This window comes from Mesoplodon bidens, assembly GCF_964165515.1.
Source record: "Mesoplodon bidens genome assembly, chromosome: 2".
Lineage (NCBI taxonomy): Eukaryota > Metazoa > Chordata > Mammalia > Artiodactyla > Ziphiidae > Mesoplodon > Mesoplodon bidens.
Window position 1 is genome coordinate 138,443,193 of NC_138177.1, and position 21,117 is coordinate 138,464,309.

Below are 21,117 nucleotides of genomic sequence, written 5' to 3' on the forward strand. Positions count from 1 at the left end.
CTGATACCTCCCATGGAGGTTTGCGTTAAGCTTTGCTAGTTGCTGAGGATGAACTAGTGATTGCTTTCCAACTGGAACGTTTCAGAGCAAGGCCCCTGATTGACTGATTTGAAAAGTATCTCACGCATCCACAGTAATTCATATGTATTTAGATACATATTTACATAATGTATCAGTGGTAAAGGAAATTATCATTCTAACACTTTACAGTATGATGGTGCCTAATAGTTTTTGATTATTTACTCTCTTTTCTCTTTGATCTTCTCAATAACCTGAACGAGTAGCAGAGTCAGTAGCTCCAGTTTATAATAGTGAAGCTCAGAGGAGCTAAGAGACCTGCTTAGGGCTTGATAGTTACCACATGGCCCAATAAGACCAGATGGATGAGGAAGAGAGAGAGGGAGGGAAGAAGTTACAGATAAGTGTTAAAAACCATCAGAGGGCTTCCCTTGTGGCGCAGTGGTTGAGAGTCCGCTTGCCGATGCAGGGGACACGGGTTCGTGCCCCGGTCCGGGAGGATCCCACATGCCACGGAGCGGCTGGGCCCGTGAGCCGTGGCCGCTGAGCCTGCGCGTCCGGAGCCTGTACTCCGCAACGGGAGAGGCCACAACAGTGAGAGGCCCACGTATCGAAAAAAAAAAAAAAAAAAAAAAAAAAAACCATCAGAGATTTTCTGGATTCTCGCTCATGCTTTTCCTGCCATTGATGGGCCCTTTTCTTGAGTAGAAACCTTTGGTGATTATCAGATGGTTTGTACATGATCCCAACAGAAGCTGTACTTTGTCCTAGGACCTTGATATTTACTGTATTTTAAATAGCCTGCATCTCAAATCAGCATGGACTAGTTCAAGCTCCACTGCCAACTGTTTTTAATCACTTTAGGCAACTCCTAGCACCTCCCTGGGCCTCATTTTTGTCTTCGGTGAGATGAGGGTTATTTTTTCCACCCCGTGATCTCTGAGGTCTCTGCGTTTTGCCTCCTATTCTGTGGTTCTTTGAGGAGCCCCACGGCAGACCCTTGTGGAATGATTCACATCCTCCCTCTCCTCCTCCAGTTTTCCTGAGAGAAGGAGCCTCCCCACAGCTTTCATGATCCCAGCAGCCCCTTCTTCTGGAAGTTGGGCCCCTCAGGGGCTGTGCTCACACATACTTAGCCGTTGGAGGGGAAGCCTGGTTGCTTGGTTCTTTGAAAGCGTAGCACCAGAATGTTTTGACTGTGTCACATTTGGTTTTTCCATAGGTTCCCACCAGCCAAAAGAAGGAAGGTGTTTATGATGTGCCAAAAAGTCAACCTGTAAGTGTAAGTATACCTCCTCCCTTCTGCTGGGTTCCCATGACCGGCTTTATGTTGACGCTATGTCTGCAGTCCGAGGAAGGGAGCCGCTCTTCTGGATATGTGTCCCAACCTGTATGGCTTTGCTGGGGAACTCCTCAGTGGGTCAGGGGGAAGGGGGCATGAGGCGGAAATGATGGGGCCAAGGAGGGGGTGCCAGTCTGCATGAAAGTCTGGCCCCATGAGTGAAAATGAGTTGAATCATGCAAACTACTGTGTCCAAGGGATTCACAGTCTCAGATGTTTTATGGAAAAAGTCTCCAGCCCAAGACTTCATTATACCTGGTCAAGCAGGGGGCAGTTCTTGGTTTTAGGAAGAGAGTTGTCCACCCAATTTGCAAGTGGTCGAGAAGCTTCAGAGGGTCAGAAGGAGGGCTGGCCAAAGCCTTTGGAGCGTATAAGGGTCCAGCCAATGGGCAGCACACTGTAACAGGTATCGTGGGCTTGCAGAGAACCCAGGGGGCCCACTATATACCTGGACCCCATCTGCTAGTGGGACTCCTGGAAATCTGAGACACAAAGGAAAATCCTCAGCTCTGTGCCACTGCTGGGCTCAGAACCATATTTAAGGCCTTCAGCTGGCACTCAGAAGGCACCCTCCACATAATCCAGGCAGCCCTGGGGAGCCAGTGCAGACTCTTGAGCAGGGGGACCTGTGACTTTGCCACAGCTTATGTAAAAAGAACTGGGGCGTTTAGTCACTGTTGATCTCATTCAACCATGGGTGGAAAGACCATGGGCTTTGAAGCCATGCTGACCCTCAAGAATCCCAGCTCTGGTCCTAACAGAGCTGTTAGGAGGCTAAGTGACCTTATCTGGACCATTGTTATCAGTTGTGGACCCCATACTGTGAAAGACATAAAGACAGTCCCACATGTTTCAAGATGAGATTAATAATAACGTTTGAAGCCCCATCCCATGAGGGGCAGCTAAAGGGCCTAGAGATGTTTGGCCTGGAGAAAGGAAACCATAAATATGGAGATGGGCATCCACAGGGCCATTAAATGGAAGGGGGATTATACTGCTCTGTATCAGCCAACTCTTGGAACCAAGACCAGTGGGTGGCCCTCCAAGAAAGCCAGCTCTAACTCCGAGTGAGGGTGACCTACTGACAGTCAGAGCTGCTCAGGGGTGGAACTCTGGCACCTAAGCGAGTGAGCTGCCTGTCACTGGAGCTATACTAGCGGAGCCTTGGAGACCACCTGTCGGGAAGATTACGGGGCGGAGGCAGGGAGCAGGGATTCAAACACTGAATGGCTAGAGGGGCAAGACGAGCCTTTGTTGCTCCTTCCTAATTGGAGCTTCTGGATTCCCCAGTCGGGAGTCTTCCTGGTCCCTTCTTACCCTCCCCTGCCCCTGCTCCCCTTTTTCCTAGTGACCTTTCTTTCGGATCCATGTCCATTTCTCTACCCCGCTCTGCCAATACCTTGAAACCACCATATCCCACCTACATACTGCTTCCAAAACCCAATGCACATTAGTTTTAGTGAAAAGACATGTCTGAATACCAGCCCCTTAAAAAACCCCGAGCCTAGAAACAGAGTAGAAGGCATGCAGTATGGTGCCACTCAGGAAAAAAGCAGTTTTTCTCCCCGAGCCCTTTGCATTTTTTCTTTGTTTGTTTGTTTTTGTTTTTTACGGTACGCGGGCCTCTCACTGTTGTGGCCTCTCCCGTTGCGGAGCACAGGCTCCGGACGCGCAGGCTCAGCGGCCATGGCTCACGGGCCCAGCCGCTCCGCGGCATGTGGGATCCTCCCGGACCGGGGCACGGACCTGTGTCCCCTGCATCGGCAGGCGGACTCTCAACCACTGCGCCACCAGGGAAGCCCAAGCCCTTTGCGTTTAATCAAGCCTCCGTGTCACCGAGACACCGGTCTGCTCTTCGAGTTTCAGTTAGGTCCAGTCCCTATCACACAGCTCCGTCCAATTCAGTGTGTGCCTAAATTGCCTCACTTGCCCCTAACAGGCTTAGATACATGAGGAAACATGTTCCATTTGCCGCCTTGGTTTTGTGAAGTTATTAACCCGTCTGGCCACACCACCTCCATGCTTAATAGCTCCGAAAAAAAAAAAAAAAACTTCAGACTCCTCAGCCTGACGTACCCAGCACTCGGGTCCCAGCCTCTCTGTATCTCTGACCTGCCCCGTCCTGGTCCAGCTCAATGGAACTCTACAGTTTCCTGGGGGAGTCACGCCTTCCCCCAACATCCTGGCTTAGTGTCAAGCATTGTGTTTTGGGGAGACTTTCTTTACTTCTCCCAATAATGCGAGCACGTCACCCCTGCTTTGTGCCTCCATACCTATCATTCTTCCAGGAATACCTCTGACCACACAGTGTTGGAATTCTTCTTCTTCCTCATTACTTCCAGGAGCTTCGTGAGGTCCTTGTGTTACCAGGAGCAAGCCTGGGTCTGGTTCACAGCTGCTCTAGGAATATTATATATTTATTATATACTTAGTGTGTGTGTGTGTGTGTGTGTGTGTATATATATATATATATATATACACACTATATATTTATTATAATATATATTATATATTCATATATAATAAATATATGAATGACTCTACCCCATAGAAGGAATTTATGATAATCCCTGCTACTTTTTTTAATGGGAATTCCCTGTTATTCTGATTCCAAAATAGTCATTAACTATACATACTGAGGTTTTGCTTGGAAAATATCGGAGCTGCCTGAATGGCCCACAGTGGCTCCCAACCCACTCTTCCATAAAGTCCTAGAAGCATCTGATGGTGATGATGGCTTTTCCATGAACTATCTGAGTATTAATAAAAGCCTACGAGAGGCAGGAGGTGAAAAGCACAATTTCAAGTTAGAGGGAGATAGATGCAGCTAGGATCTTAGTTCCTGTTCTTACTGCCTGTGGGACATCTGATAGGTCTCCTTGCCCCTCTGAGTCTCAGTGTTCTCATCTTCCAAAAGGGGTTTTGGAACCTAACTTGCAAGATGATTTGAGGAGATAATAGTCGATGTATTGGAAAGTTGGTCCCACTTGCCTAAACCTCCCAGAGGTGCTTTACATACCCCATGTCCCCTGCTGCTCTGACATCTTCCTGTGTTCCAGGTTTCCCCTGGAAGCCCTGCCTCTCTGCTGAGCGTACCTTCCCTAGGATACCTCTGTGCCCCGAAAATCCCTGCCATGTTGTCACTATTTGCTCCCTCACCACCTGCTCCTTACCCAGAAAGACAAACCAAAGACAACCAAAGTAGGCCATGTTAGGCAGCTTCCAGGGAGTTTGGGGCTCCCACACGTTTCCCACAAGAAGAGAGACTGCCCAATGGCCTGTTGGTCTAGGGATCACCTGGTTTCTTCTTCCTTGGGACGGGTCTGCATGGAGTCCTAATAAGGCACTCAGCTTGGGGCTGTGGTTGGGGAAAGCCACCAACCAGCCCCAAAAGAAATGGCCACCAGGTCTTCAGAGTCAGATCTGGGTATGGCTCTCATCCTGGCCACCTGCTAAGGGTCCTTGAATAGCTTTTTGCATCTCTAAGCCTCAATGTCCTCATCTGTAAAAAGAAAGTAACGCCTACCTTGTAGTTTTGTTTAGAAGATTAAAGGAAACATTTATGTAAAACCCTTACAGGGGTATGGAGTAGATTAAATGCAAACATTTCCATTTGTTGCTCTAACAAGCAGAGTACCAGCCAACAGTTCTCACGGAGCTGGGGATTGCCAAGTATTCTAGGTGATGACACACCTCCTCTGGGAAGCCTTTCTTACCCCAGAGTAATCAGCCCCTCTGGGATACCTTTGTCCTTCTCTTTGCAATGATCATAAAGGGTTATTTTCTCTTAATGTATCCATGTGAGCCATTGGACTTCGGGGTTAATGATAGCCCTGTGTAGTTTTTGCCTAAAGACTAAATGAGCTTAAGTATGTGAATCAGCACAGTGCTGGGTGCACAGTAAGAATTCAATAGCTGTGAGCTATTATTCTATTTGTTTTCCTTACTTTTCTGTGAGCTCCTTGAGGACAGGAATCACTTTTAATCATCACTATCCCTAAGGTAACTCTTCTTGGGATTTCTGATCTCCTTGAGATTTTGCTTGTAGACACCTTCCCCAGAAAGAAACATGTGTGCACATGTAAATTTTTGTAGTCCTCGAAGCCGACGGGATCCCTTGATCTCAGCTCTAGAACCTCTGTCTAGACCTCTGTCTAGTGGCTCATCATCACTGTTCCATGGTCAGAGATATCCTCAGTAAGGTGGCAAATTTGACGTATTGGGGATTTCAGAGTTTTAGGGCAGCGGAAGTTAGAATTCACTGTGTTTGTTATATTGTTCTTACCCACTTCAGTGCATCAGCTTATGGGAGCAAAGTTTTGTTTCGATTAGCTGGGCCCCAGGTCTAGGCAGAAAGCCAATCCCATGTCTTCACTCCCTCACATTTACTCATCCCTGTGGTAGTTTTACATCCCCCTTGTCCCATGACCGTAAGATGCTCAGCTGTACTGACCCTTCTCTTGTTCTGTTTTCTCAAATAACACATTAGGATGCTTTTGTTTGCTTATTTTACTTTGCACCTATAATAGCCCCTTTTTTCCGGCAGATTTGTCCTTAAGGTCATGCTTTGCTCCCCTCTGCCATTTCCTGGGAACTCTAAGCCCAGATAAGGATTAATCCCACTCACTCCTAGAAATACATTTCATCCCTTCCTGGTCCAGGCAGTCAAAAGCTTTGCATGGGGGCTAATCTTTCCTGTATCTTAAATATGTGAGTCTATTTCTATGTCAGGGTCTCTGAAATCCAGTGGCGTAAATGCTTGCTGACAGGAGATGTTGGATGGCTAGAGTTAGGAAGGTTTCAGGAAAGAGGGTACAACTTGGGCAAAGCCTTGAAGGATGAGCAGGATTTGAATAGGCAGATGAGGCATGGAAGCACTTCTGGGCAGATCACTGGGGTCCTGGCTCCTGAGTCCATACTGCCTTTACTTAGCAGCACTCAGACCTGGTTAATTTCTCATCCATTTCTCATCAATTTCCCTCTCAAAGACGTTGGGGGAAGACAGGTAAGTCTCCCTTTCTGCCAGCTGACTGGCCACGCTGTCATGTTCTTTAGACAAATACCCTGGCCTCTTTGGGAATGTCAGAAATGCACATTCCTAAGTGGGGAAGAAAGTGTCTGCATTCATTATTTAGTGCTTTTTGCACTCTGTTAGCCTTTGGACATGATCTAGTTCCACAGGGGGGCATTCACAGGCTGCTGAAGGGCCCATTTCAGACCCTTTTATGCCCCACGGCACTGAACTTGGTTGAGACTTACCGTGAAGGTCACACTGTTTCAATGACACAGGCCTAAATCTTAGTATGACTTATGCCATTTTTGCATGAGAAATACTCTGCGCTTTTCTTTGCCCCTCCGCTTACGCCCTCATGTAATATTCTTTCAGCTGAAAAAGATCTTTTATCCTTCACCTTTTAAATTGCCCAGTTTAAAAGCCTTTTATGTAGTTGTATTAGGCATAAGAGACTTTCTAATTATTGGTGGTAATGAGCCAGTGAATTCTAGCTGAACTTCTGGCCTTCAAAAGCGAGATTCTGAAGTTTGGCATGGTGCTAAATAGGAAGGACACAGATTGTCAGATGGATACGTTGACCTGGACATTAATTTCTTTTTGGTGAAACACGGCTTCAGAAATTGAAAGGAATGATCAGACCTCCCTGAGGTTCTTTCCTCCCTTTGTCAATCACTTCGACTTCCTGAGACTTTTTTCGCTGGGCTGCAAAGCGGAAAGGATGACCATCCGCTACCAGCATCTCAGGCCTTTCGTGAGACTCGCACGGCAACGTGAAAGCATTTCCTGTGATAGTGAGGGGTCGCTTTTATAAGATGCTGTGGAAGTAAAGATTGAGGGATGGTATGTATTAGTTGCTTCTGTTTATTTTATGTGCTGTCCTATGATTAAGAGAAAGGCTCAAGTTTAATGACAAGAGAGGGCAAAACTGGGCTCAAGGTGAGAAAGAAATTTCAGGCCATCTGAGCTGATTTTCAGAAGAAGGGGACAGCCTCTCAGAGTAGCGAGCTCTATGCACCTAGGAGTATTCAAGCAGCAGATAAATGGTTCTATAAGGGAATCCTTGTATTGTAAAGGTGACTACAGTGGTGGACCTCAGAATCATTCATCTCCTCCGGCACTTCATTTGCCCCTATGTACTTAACTCATCGTCTTGCTGCCAGTAGCTCAGCTGCCAGCCGTGTACCCCACAGGCCCCATTCGTATCTTCATTATTATCACCTGGCTGTAAAGGAGCACACCCTGAAGTGCCTTGCAGTAAGTTATGGGCTGGCCCTGTGAAGTTAGTGCTCTGGATGGGAAGAAGTTTACTAAGTATTATAATCAAGTCATATCACTGAGCAAGCATTGGTCACAGAGTAGGTGCTTAAAAAATTGTTCCTCCTTAGTTTCCTTCTAGAGAGCTTGAAATCAGGGCTCTAGATCTGTCTGTATCCTGAAAAGGAGCCAGGCTGGGAGAAACTGCTAAACATCCTGATGATCGGATATGAAGTCCAGGCCTCCATTCAGTTTCTTCCTTTGTTTTATGATGCCAGGACAGTAGCCATATGTACGGTATCTAAAGCTAACGTAGCTGTGGGAAAAAGCAGGCAGACCCCACTGAGCATCTGCTCTGTGCCACGGACAGCCTAGGCTCTGGTCTCGGCTTATCTCCTTCAGTAATCACAGCCCTGCGAGGAGGTAGCCGTCATTTACACATAAGGAGTCTGAGGCTTCGAGAGGTCACGTAACGAACCCACGATCACAGAGTCAGAATTTGAACCCTACATTGTTTTGACTCAGGCACCCACACAATTTCCGCTAAAATATACTGCCTTTAGAATTAAAGAAAATGCAAAGTCCTCCATCTCCTCGTCAGAATCACCTGACCCTCACCTGCTCAGAATTAGTACTCAGGCTTCAGTTCCCATCTCCCATTACTCATTGTTTTTGAGCACTTAGAGCTCCGGAGGCCCAACACTCCCTGCCTGGCTGTGAACACCTCTCTCGACCTCTAGACTGAATTCTATGAGGGCGTGGCCGTGTCTAAGCCATTCCTGAACCCTCACTGTGCCTGGCACACTTTCTTCATCCCAATGTTGAAAAGATATTTTTGAATGTTAAGGAGCACATCTCAATGAAAGCCACCCACCTCCGAAGCTCAGAAAGTTGTCCGTTTTGCCACCCCTTCCCCCAACCCTCCAAACTCCTTGGTGTTTTTCTACGAGACCCCTGTCCCCCAACAATCAGCATCTGCTTGGTTTTCCTTGCCCTAGATTTATTTCCATTTCTCTGCTGCAAATGTAGGAAGAGGCAATCCATTCATGTGAAGAATTTCAAGAATTCTCTGGACAACTCTTCCCTACACCCCCGTCCCCCATCGTTCATGGCAAATAAAATTTCATTTACAATTTAGCGGTTAGTTTGAAATCTGGATCAAGATGTTGCATAATTGGCTTAAATCTAGTCTGAACATTTGTCAGTTTCACTTCCTCATTAAGCGCCACCTTGTAGAGAAATTATAATGATCACAACACAGTTAACATAGGTGTCACAAGGGAGGATATCATCCCGAAGTGAGGGAAAGGAATCTGAATCTGTGTATTCCCACAAATGAAAGAGGAGCTTGCCTCTTCTGATGTTTCTTGGGTGGACTTTCTTTTAGCTGTACTTAAAAACTTTCCTGGGATAGAATCCTAAATTTCTAGAATCTTAGAGTTAATAGGAACATTAAGAGATGCTATCTAGTTTAGCCTTCCCACCAAAGCAAGAATCCCCCAAGGTTGGTGATAAGTGCAGATGAACATCTCTGACTCTTGGGTTTCAATTTACATACCGGCAGTGACAGACCTTCATTACTTTTATAATCCCAGCCATCTGATTGCTACAAAGCCCTTTTTTTTTTTTTTTTTTTTTTGTGGTACGCGGGCCTCTCACTGTTGTGGCCTCTCCCGTTGCGGAGCACAGGCTCCGGACGCGCAGGCTCAGTGGCCATGGCTCACGGGCCCAGCCACTCCACGGCATATGGGATCCTCCCGGACCGGGGCACTAACCCATGTCCCCTGCATCGGCAGGCGGACTCTCAACCACTGCGCCACCAGGGAAGCCCAACAAAGCCCTTTTTTATTTATTTATTTTTTGGAGTTCCGTACCACTTCTGTTCACTTATTTATTCATTCACTCATCCATTTAGCAAATATTTACTAAGAGCATCCTACCTGCCAGACAGTGTTCTATTCCCTAGAGATATAAAGATGAACAAGACCAGCTGCTTAAGAATCTTAATGGTCTAGGGCTTCCCTGGTGGCGCAGTGGTTGAGAGTCTGCCTGCCGATGCAGGGGACACGGGTTCGTTGGGAGGCCACTGTTGCTTTCAGGTGGTGGAGTGACACTGTTGGAGTTGTATTTTTCAACATCACTCTGGTGGCCTGCAGCAGGTGGCTTGGCAGGTGGGGAGGAGACCGTTATGTAGCTAGTGGAGTTACCTATGTGTCTCTGTCAGGAAAACAGAACCCACACCAGGCAGTTTAATAAAGGGAAAGAACATGTGGAACTAGTTACTAAGGTGTTAGAAAAGCTGAAAAGCCAAACGGGAAATAGTGGGCCAACCCAGATGAGTCACAGTTGGAAGTTACTACTAGAGTGATGCCTAGCACTAAAAGGACAAAGGAAGGTAGTGGTGTTGGCAGAGCCCAGGAGCTGGGGCTGCCATCAGGCACTGAGACTACAGAGGGAGCTGCCTGGTGGGAGCCGAGACCATAGTGAAAGGGGCTGTCTGGTAGAAACCATGGAGAGACTCAGCCATTGCAGCAGTACTGCCCAAAGAGAGCAGGGAAGAAATTCAGTTACTCCCTCCCTCCCACCATCCAATTTCTGACCCCTGCCTCCTGTTGGTCAACTTTAAGTGGAGACGGATTGGCAAGGGAGCCTGGGCAATGTAGTTTACAGGGATCAGCCACTGTCATTCAGCCCAGAGCAGGGAAAGGCAAGAATGGTTCTGAGGGCAAAGCATTGAGGGGTAGGCAACTGAGGACCACGGGGGGTGGGTCTGGACTGAGGGTGAGACCCTGCAGACAAGAGAAAGGGGGTAGGTAGGGGAGGCGTGTACATTTGAGTGGATGACAAGGGTAAATCCGGAAGGTCTCATGGATGTGGAGGGTTAGACAAACACAAGCTACGTCCAGGGTGGCAAACTGGGTGGTCAGGTAACCAGGTGATCTGAACCAAACTCCCTGTCTCCTCTCCCATAGCTCTGTCATTTACAAACATGCTGTTTTATCACTCTGACTTCTACTAGTGTTTGTACATCAGCCCTTCCATTCCCTGTCTTCAGGTTCTTGCCAAAGACAGTAGTAATCCCTCTCATCTTCTTCTCTGTTCTCAGTCCCTGACTCACGTTGGGGCTGGGTCACATTATCGCCTTGAATGATGTCTGGCTTTCTCTCCCAGGGTTGCAAATCAGGGCTCTCATGAATGGAATCAGACAGAGTTGTAGACAGCTCACTGTTAGTCATTCCCGAAACTCGTTTCCCATAGATGCAAATATGGAGGGGTGAGTGTCAGCAGTTGTCTGATGCTCTGCGTGCTCAGTTGTGTGTTGGCAAAAATCACATCTGGATAAAACAATGATCACTCCACTCCTCTGCTAAAATACCTACCACTGGTTTCCTGGAGGGATGGTCTTCAAGCTTTTGATAAAACCCAGAAATCTTTATTTGAATGAAGTGTGCCCGGTAGCCGTCTATACAAACAGATAAAAGAGGAGATGTGGTTGGAACCAGGTTGGAACCCCAAGGCCCATCCGCCTGGAAGCCCCCTCCCCTCCTCTCTCTGAAGGACAGAAGGTTCTAGAAGGGAAGAGATGCAGAGAGGGTAGTGTGAGAACCACTGTCAAAGGAACCCACAGTTAGTTCCATGGGTGGGAGGAGTTGGGCGGGCAGACAGGAGCTCCTTCACATGGCTTCCCAACAAGGCTTTGTTATTCGATGATCAAATTCTGAATGCGGATCGGGAGTCTGGTCTTTGGGAGGCAGTAACAGCAGAAAGAACACAAAATGTGAAGTGATTCAGAGCTTTACGTGTGTGTGTGTGTGTGTGTGTGTGTGTGTGTGTGGTGTGTGTGTGTGTGTGTGTGTGTGTGTGTGGTGTGTGTGTGTGTGTGGTGTGTGTGTGTGTGTGTGGTGTGTGAAGGAAAGTGCAGTGTTTATTGCAAGGAATCCAGGCAGCTAGTGCTTAAAAGACCTGAACTCCCTGATGGCTTTCAGGGAAAGGTTTTAAAAGACAGGGTGAGGGAGGGAGATCGTGGGGTATGTGATCAGCTGGTGGACATTCTTCTGATTGGTTGGTGGTGAGGTAATAGGGAGTCGGCATCATCAACCTTTTGGTTTCAACTGGTCTGTGGTCTGAGGGCAGCATACGGTTAACTTCTTCCACCTGGTGGGGGTCTCAGTATCTGAGAAACACAGAGCTTTACACTTGTTAACTGTGTGACTCTAGGCAAGGTGCTTTATCTTTTGGATTCTTCTTAGTGACCAGTTAACAGTGTGGGGAGAGCTATTTCGCTGGGTTCCTGTGAGGATTAAATACAAGAACAGATGTGATCGCTGTCATGTTTGCCCAGAGTAGGTACTCAGTACTTGGTAGGCAACATGGGATGGCACTTAAAAGTGTGAGCCTTGGGCTTCCCTGGTGGCGCAGTGGTTGAGAGTCCGCCTGCCGATGCAGGGGACACGGGTTCGTGCCCCGGTCTGGGAAGATCCCACATGCCGCAGAGCGGCTGGGCCCGTGAGCCATGGCCGCTGAGCCTGTGCGTCCGGAGCCTGCGCTCCGCAAGGGGAGGGGCCACAGCAGTGAGAGGCCCGCATAACGCAAAAAAAAAAAAAAAAAAAAAAAAAAAAAAAAAAAGTGTGAGCCTTGAAGACTGACTACTTAGGCTTGAAAAATTTCTCCCTCCATTACCAGCTACGTAACCTTGGGTGGGTTATTTAAACTTCTCTGAGTCTCGGTGTGTTTGCTTATAACATGAGGATAATGACTATTGTACCTACCTCATGGAGTTCTTCTGAGGACTTGAATAAGGTAACGCATGGGAAACATTTAGAACAGCACCTGACATATAGTAAGTACCCAATAAGTGTTAGCCATAGTCATTATTATGAGCTATTCTATGAACGAAGGACTGTACCAAGTATTTCAAGAAATATGACGATTAGTAAGACCTGGCTCAACCTCTAGGGTGCTTTTAGTGTCCCTGGGGGCAGTCAGGGGCTGGAGTGCCTTCAGTTCTCCCTGCCCGAGCAGTAATGCCAACAAGATCAAGTTTAACAGGGGAGGGGGCTGAACCTGCAGGGGAGTGCCAGGGCTATGGCGTGAAGATAACAAACAACTATGACTACCAAATGTGGAGCACCACCAAGCAAGGGCCTGTGGAAGGCACTTAACGCCCCGCATCAAGACATTTCCAAATAACCCTAAGATGTAGGTCTCTTCTCTACTATAAAGGCTGTTGAAGATAAGAGAAGTTAAATCAGCACAGCCAGAAGAGGCATCACTAAGAATCTAATCCAGCTCTCTCTGACCCTGAAGCTAGGGTGACCTAGTTTATCATCCAAACTGGGTCACTTTTGAAATGGAAAGGGGGTTGCTATTAATAATTACATGAGGACAGGCAGGAATGGGAGTGATCTTACGCAGACCAGGGTGCAGGTCCATGCTACCCAAGCACAGTGAACGCTCTTCCCACTGGGTCCAGCTGTCTCTAAGACCAGAACGCAGTGAGAGTTCAAACAGAAGAGAGGAGCTCTCTATCCATTTTGTTCCTGAAACTCTTTGCCAATCACGCTACCTGTGCTAAAGCAGAGAGAGTACTGTCCCCAAGATACAGGTGCCCCAGTGCATGCCTGCTCCTTCAGTGGGCATAAACCAAATTCCTTGGAGCTCTGTGACATGGTAAGAAAATGGGATTCAGGGCTATCCATTAACTGCTGCTGCTATGAGTCTATCCTTATTCCTCTAATACAGATCATTAACATTTACAGAACTTTAACTACAGCAACTCTAACGAGCAGAGCTATAATATACAGTTTCCCCATAAACATCCATTGAGGCTGACACTCATTCTCTCCTGGTACAGTAATGCAGCATTTCTGGATAAGTCATCGTGTTGAGGCTCTTTCTTTCTCCCTTAACTGCTGTTATTAGTGGTCGCAGAAGAATAATGAACTCCAGTTGTAAAAAAGGAGAAAGTGATAAATTAATGATCATGGAGAATAAACATATATATAGATCAGTGACAGTCCCAACCTAAAGCGTAAAAACCTCGTTACAAGAAACAAGTATTTGCAGAGCAGTTACTGGGGGCCAGGGAGTGTGTGCACTGCTTGGCAGGCTGCACCTAGTTCAGTGATTCCCAAAAGCCATATTGCCTAACAGTCATCGGTGACACTTTTAAAAACACAACTTCCTCGGCCCCCACCCCTATAGATCTGCTTTTGTTAGGCTTGCCTATATTTATATATAAAGGGAGATTTACAAAGTTCTCCCAATGGATTCCAACACTCCACTACGTTTATCTAGTTTAGTTAACACGACAACTATTATTTTCTCCATTTTGTGAATGAGAAGATTGAGGTTGGGTTGCTAAGGGGAGACGGAAGTAAAGTCTTATGACACAGGATGAGGCCCTTGCTTCTCCACTTGTGCATAAAGAATGGCTCCATGTTAAGGTGACATCCGCTCTCACTTGTTACACCACTTTTCCCCCTCTCCACCTCCCATTTTTCTACCTATCACAGCATCCTGTCAGTGTGTCATCATGTTTCTTTCCAGCAGCTTAGCAGCTGCCTTATCTCCAGTATTACGCCTCTTTTCCACCATTGCGTGCCGTCAACACGTACTCTGGTTTTCTCCCCCTTTCCTGTATTTGTAATCTCGTAGCCTTGTCTCTTTGTCTGTCTCTAGGCTGTTGTTTCCACTGTCACCTCAGAAGTCCTAGCCCCCCTTACCCCTGTCATCATTGTAGGGATAACACTTGCAGTGTGATTGGGCCGTGGTCCTCCAGAGAGGGTGGCCATGGACTTGGCAGGGACTTGAACTACCCACTGTGGCTGCTCCTTCCAGAACCCTTACTTCTCACCCTCATTGTAAAACACACATTGTCTCACACCTTTTGTTCTCCTCACCCTAGCATAATTCTTAAGAGTACGTACTTCAAAGCTCACCCACTTAGGTGAAAATCTTAGCTCTGCCATTTACTAGCTGTGTGACCTTGGGCAAGTTCATTGACCCTTCTGTGCCTCAGTTCCCTCCCCTGAAAATGAGGATAGCAATAACACCTACATTTGTCATGGTAATTAAATGAGTTATTATACGAAAGCACCTTAGAATAGTGGCTGGTTCATACAGAGGAACTTCCGTCTAAGCATCAGCTATTATGATTATCATCCTGCTTGACCCCTGCTTGGCCAAGAAGGGATGAAGTCTTAATATTACTATTTAGCTCATTCCTTTCTCTTTAGACCAGAATGGACTGTTTGGGGTATGTTCTAGAGATAGAATCAGCATTTCTTAGAATGATTGGATGTCAGGGTGTGGGAGACAGAGGGATCAAGAGTAACTGTACATTTGGGGACTTGATGGACCTAGCAAAACCGGAAATAATGATCTCAACCACTTGTGACATAAGCAGGGATACTGATTAAATTGAAAAGGTCTTTCATAGGACATAGCAAGGACGCAGGTAAAGAGGGTCTCTGCTTGTGGGATCTCTATGAGATCTCATTGAATATGCCATCCTCTAGCCCTAGCTCCATTGTCTTCAGAGTTGGGGTGTCCAGCACCAGAGAACAAACAGGAAAAGAAAGCAGAGACAGGAGCACGGGTGTCAAAGTGACAAACGTGGTGTTCCCTTGACCCTATAGTAGTATGCACAAAGTGCCCCTTTTGTTTTAATTTTATAGTTTCTGCAATACTAGAAGGTACCTCCTAGAACTAGCCTCTGGTCACTTATGCATTTTTCTGTTCAAGCGTTCTTTCCTTCCTCCTTCCACAAATATGGTCTAGTGGCCATCGTATGTCATGCACAGACACAGGTGCTATACAAGTCAGACCAGGTCCCGTCCCTTGCACAGCTCACAGTTCATGGGAGAAGGCTGCCAACAAGCAAGTAAACGGACACGCAGAGCACAAAACCGAACAGGAAAATGTGACAAGATCTGGGAACTGTGACTGTATGTAGGTAAATAGAGGAGGTCTCTAGAGACATGACACCTGAGCCAAGATCTGAATTATGAGAAGAAACCAACCAGGTGGAGAGTAGGATCAGGACAGGGAAAGACAAGGGCAAAGGCCTTGGGGCAGGAGTGTTCTAGGGGTCCACCAGCAACACGCAGAAGACTGGTGTTGGCCAGAGTGTGGTGGGAAAGGGGAGAGTGGTGGCGGCTGAGCTCAGACGCAGAGGCAGCAGCTGAGCATGGACAGTAGTATAGATAACGGTAAGGAGTTTGGATTTTATCCCAAGTGTAACAGAAGACGGTGGGGGGTTTTCATCAGGGCAGTGAACCTGATCTGATAATTTTAAAATATCACTCTGGCTGCTGTGTGGGAGATGAACTTAAGGGGGAAAGTGTTAGAAGCTGCAGTCCAGGCAAAAGAGAATGCTGCCGAGGAGGAGAGGGGCAGGCAGAGTTGGGGTACGTCCTAGAGGTAGAATCAGAATTTCTTAAAGAATGATTGGCTCTCAGGGTGTGGGAGAGAGAAAGATGGAGAATAACTTTTACACTTGGAGATTTGAGCATCTAGGCCTGAGTTGGTAGCCTTTACAGAACTCAGAAGACAAGGGAAGAACAGGTATGGGGAGATCAAAAATTCTTTGGACCTGTTAAGTTTGAGTCTGGACAGTATGGGATACAATCGTTTTATCATGTGCTGGGGAGGATGGTAAGGCCAGGTATTGGCTGGACTTCGAGTAGTGAGGAATGTCAGAGATTGACTGCCACCCTCGAGCCGCTCGCTGATGGGTCTCGCTAATGGGAAGGACTTGAATCCAGAAGAAAATGCCATCCAGATATTAGAAGAGCTAGAAGAATAGCATAGTCCTGTTCTTATAACTTTTTTTTTTTTTTTTTTTTTTTTTGTGGTACGCGGGCCTCTCACTGTTGTGGCCTCTCCCGTTGTGGAGCACAGGCTCCGGATGCGCAGGCTCAGCGGCCATGGCTCACGGGCCCAGCAGCTCCGCGGCATGTGGGATCTTCCCAGACCGGGGCACGAACCCGCATCCCCTGCATCAGCAGGCGGACTCTCAACCACTGCGCCACCAGGGAAGCCCCTGTTCTTATAACTTTTTCTGGAACATCCCCCTAGTATTTCTTTGAAATTAGAGCCAGAGCCATTTACTCTGATTGCAAAGTCTCATTAGGTCAAATGACAGTGGATACGACATCCTTTTTGGAGTTTACGATAGCAAATGCCATGTCTCTGTGAGTGAGTGTGTGTGTGTGTGCATGCACACATGTGTGCATACACATACATGCTGAGCATTTGAAAACACCATAAGGACTACCATGCCCTCTGCCTTGTAAATCATGCTATCACCAAGTTTCTTTCTGTTCAGTTTTCTATTCTCTTGTATATGCAAGTTCATCCATTTACTCTTTCTGTTTTTTAAAATCAGTCAGTTCAGTGTATTTTGTTTTTGTATGCTAGCCCCTGGGCTACTTAGACATTAGGAATACAAAGATGAATAAGATACAGTTTCCCATACAAGGAACTTAGTGTCACAAGGTCATAGTCTGTAGTAGAGAAGAGAGAAAGCAATCAACCATTATCATTGGACATGTGTGATGCCCAGAGGAGGATCATCTAGTCCATCCTGAGGGCCTTAGAGGAAGGCTTGGAACAGGTGACTACACCCAAGTCTCCAGGGTCTCCTGTTGAACAAGGATGGGAAGGGCAGCCCATCACAAGGAGTAGCTTGTACCAAGGCCTGAGAGGGTAAGGAATATACTGAGAGACCTGTTAAGAGGGCAGGTGAAATCATGAAAAAGTTACAAACTATTTATAGGTTGGATAATCAATCTGAGACAAGTATAGATAATGCTCTCGCAGCTTTCCTCTGACTTCAAACTTATAGGCTGCCTTCCAAGTCTAGACTGTTGGTGAACATCACCTCTCTTGATCCTCGGAATTCTGTGAAGGAGACATTTCCCTTGCTGTCTTACATATGAGCAAGCTGAGCTTTCCTTGGGGCCTTAGTTTCCTTGTTGTAAATTGTGAGCTGGGTTTCTCTGCTCTTACTTCTTCTTGCCTCCTCTAAGTCTGTTCACCCATGAGGGGAATTGTGATGGAAATAAAGGAACTAGACTAGGAGTTGGGAACTTGGGGTTTCATCCCAGCTCGGCCACTAACATCATGATTTTGAAAAACTTGAAAGCCTCAGTTTCTTCATCCGAAAAAAAATATAGGGTTGAGTTGTGTTAGAGATCTCTATAGCCTCTTCTAATTTTACCCCTCTGCAATTCTGCAATTCATAAAACTTTCAAAAATGCCATCAAATAGGCCTATAAAATCATCATAGTATCCTGAAAGGATACTCCACTGAATCGTTGACCCACTAATGGAGGTCTTTCTTACTATACATCAGACACTGTACTAATTAAGCTATTACCTCGAATCTTATACAGGGAAATCTTCGGTCTTTGAGGTGGATAGTTCCCTAATTTTACAATAAAGAAAACTTCAAGAGATGGGTAAACTAGTCAAATTCCAGTCGCATGAAAACAGAATGCTTGTTTTGGTCATTTGCAGTGGAGTTGGCTTCCGTCCTGTGAATGGCATTGCAGCAGTGAAAGTGGTCCATGCGCTGTGAAAATCCTCAGTGCGGTACCCCCGTCCTAACTCTCCTCTTGCTCCGACCTAAATGGGCATTCTCCCATTTCCCTCACTTGACTGTTACAGCTCAGAGGAGGGACAGCATCCCGGTGCTCACAATATTGGCCCAGCGTGGGCGTTCAAGGAGAGTTTATTAATTATGAAATGAATGCCTTGAGAGCTGAATCCAGGAAAGAAGCAGTAAGGAAATGAATGCCTAAGATTTAAAATCTGCATTCTTCCAGCGAAGAAAAGGAAAAGCATCTTACAGGGAACGGCTGTCAGAGCAGCAGGCAGAGCCCTCCATGACTATTTTTTCCTCTGCTGTGACATCTCTCCATTTGTGACTTGCTCTGATTTGCTCTGCCTTCAGCCTGAGCCTCTGCTGCTGTCGCTTGATTTCAACTCCATCCAATATTTCTTGTTACCGTTTGGGTGCCATCTGGACCGCAGGAGTAGCCTCTCCAAGAGCGACACAGCAGCGGAGAAAGAGCTGACGGCCTGTCTGAGAGCCCCCCTGCCCGCCCCCCCAGGAGTGTGCTGAGAGCCTGTCATCCTGCTGACAGGAGCCAATTTCACTTTCCTGTGATTCTAATTCACCCCTTTTCAGAGTACTGAACGGGCGCCAAATCTTGTTAGGAGTTTTTGAAAAATCCTTGAGTTTTGCTAGTGTGGAACTAGAATAATGGCTTTTTTTAAAAAAAAAAAAAAAGAGATGGGTTAAAGGAAGAGAGAATGAAAAGCAAATAATTATAAGCTTCGGGAAATCATTCCCCTTTGGTTTCTCGTTGTCGCTGTATGTTTAGACCTGGGCAGGTGCGTTTATTCTGTTGACAGCCAGTAAAGTAGCCAAGCTATCTTGCAACCTGCACCTTCCCCCACAAAGGATCCACAGCAAGGAAGGTCCCCCCGCTTTCTAAAATCCTCCTTGTCACACGTCAGAGCTCTGGGATGAGGTCACGGGTTGGAGCTGGGATCGAGAGCCCAGGAAGCTTCCACGAGTATCAGAGCATGAAGTCATCCCCCAGGGCTTCTAGAGAAGCTCCATGGTAGACTGGTGTTTTCAGCATTTCTTCTTCGTCCCTGTCACTGGCCTCGTGTGGGCTCTCACCAGGTTATCATCTCTCTCTTTATCATCACTGCCTCGTGACAACAGTATTGATACCATCCAAATCCCCAGCACCGTTCTTGCCACTGACCCCTCAGGATGGGATCAGATACTAGCAGTAGTAACCACAGGCGTGAATCATGGCATCACTTTGAGCTACGCCCTATATACTACAGGCTTCGTGTGAATCATCTCATTTATGACACCAATCACGTGATAATTCCCTGTTTTCTCCTCTGTCTCCCTCACGCCATGTAAGGACAAGGGCTGTGTCTTATCGAAGATGCTCAATTAATTGATGGTTGGTGGGTTATCACGGCTTACGACCGCCATGGGTGTCCCCACCGCTGCCCCCACCCCCAACACGGACACCATCATTTCCTGGGCATCACCACCAGCATCTCCTTCCCTTTATCACTGTTGCTGAGATCAGACTGACTTAGATCTTAGTATCTTGTCGCATACTCAGTAGCAGCCTACACATTGCACCTCCAACCCCATCCTTAGGTGTTATTTTCAAGAAAATAAGGGATGTGTTTTAGAAAACCCAGGTGGGAAAACACAGAGATGCCCACTGAGTTCTGAAACAGGTGTAAGGAAGACAGTGGAGAAGAGAAGGGTGTGGGGTAGACGGAATGAACAGTGGGGCTGATGGACTTCACAACAGTCCAGCCTTGCCAGGGTTCAAGCTTGGGGAAAAGGTGCAGGAGCAGGAACCTGCTGGGACCAATGTCTGCCCTATGAAAATCATGCCACACGTTTAGCTTCTCTTCCAGGTGACTTTGTTCCTCCCCTGGACCAGTGTTTCCCAAACTTTTGCCATGGCCTGGAACCTGCCTGCCCTCACTTACCAAGCATATAATCCCATGGCTTTCCTTTCCTTTCTTCTTCCTTTCTTTCCTCCCTATCTGTCTCTTCGTTTCCTCTCTCGCTCCTCTCTCTATCTCTTTCCCAGCCATCTCTCCCTCGTCCCTTCTCCCCATCCCTGTTCCTCCCCCTCCCTCCCTCCCTCCCATCCTTCCTTCCCTTTCTGTACTTTTGGAAAGGGAACTGACGCCCTTCGAGAGATTTTACCGTCTCACTTGCTGTGCTAATTCTTTTCATGTACATCCACCTTCTCAGCGAGCCCATGTTGTAAGCATTATTCTTCCTATTTCTTGAGGAGAAAACTGAGGCTCAGAGTGAGGAAGGAATTCATCTGAGGAAACACCAATGAAAGTAGATGTTTGAACTGAAAGCCGCTGTTGGGGTATAGTTGATTTACAATGTTGTGTTAGTTTCAGGTGTACATCAAAGTGATTCAGTTATGCATATACATATATCCATTCTTTTTCAGATTCTTTTCCCATATAGGTTATTACAGAATATTGTGTTCCCTGTGCTATACAGTAGGTCCTTGTCAATTATCTATTTTATATATAGTAGTGTGTTATGTTAATCCCAAGCCCCTAATTTATCCCCCTCCCCGTGTTTCCCCTTTGGTAACCATAAGTTTGTTTTCAAAGTCTGTGAGTCTGCTTCTGTTTTGTAAATAAGTTCATTTGTATTACTTTTTTTTAGATTCCACATACAACTGTTATCATATATGTCTCGCTCTGTCTTGCTTACTTCACTTAGTATGATAATCTCTAGGTCCATCCATGTTGCTGCAGATGGCATTATTTCATTCTTTTTATGGCGGAGTAATATTCCATTGTATATATGTACATTCCTCTGTCGATGGTCATTTAGTTTGCTTCCATGTCTTGTGAAAGCTGCTGTTTCTAATACCCCTCTTCCCACTTCCCCACCCTG

The 21,117-nt window shown here is 46.6% G+C and overlaps 1 protein-coding gene across 2 annotated transcripts in view; it reads left to right on the top strand.

The window, feature by feature from the left end:
- Window positions 1-21,117, top strand: part of DAB1 (DAB adaptor protein 1) — a 436,853-nt gene that overhangs the window by 371,516 nt on the left and 44,220 nt on the right. For both annotated transcript variants that reach the window (XM_081225678.1, XM_081225679.1), the window contains one exon: window positions 1,241-1,300. In XM_081225678.1, the coding sequence (XP_081081804.1) occupies window positions 1,241-1,300 (60 nt within the window). The remainder of the gene's footprint in view (window positions 1-1,240; window positions 1,301-21,117) is intronic.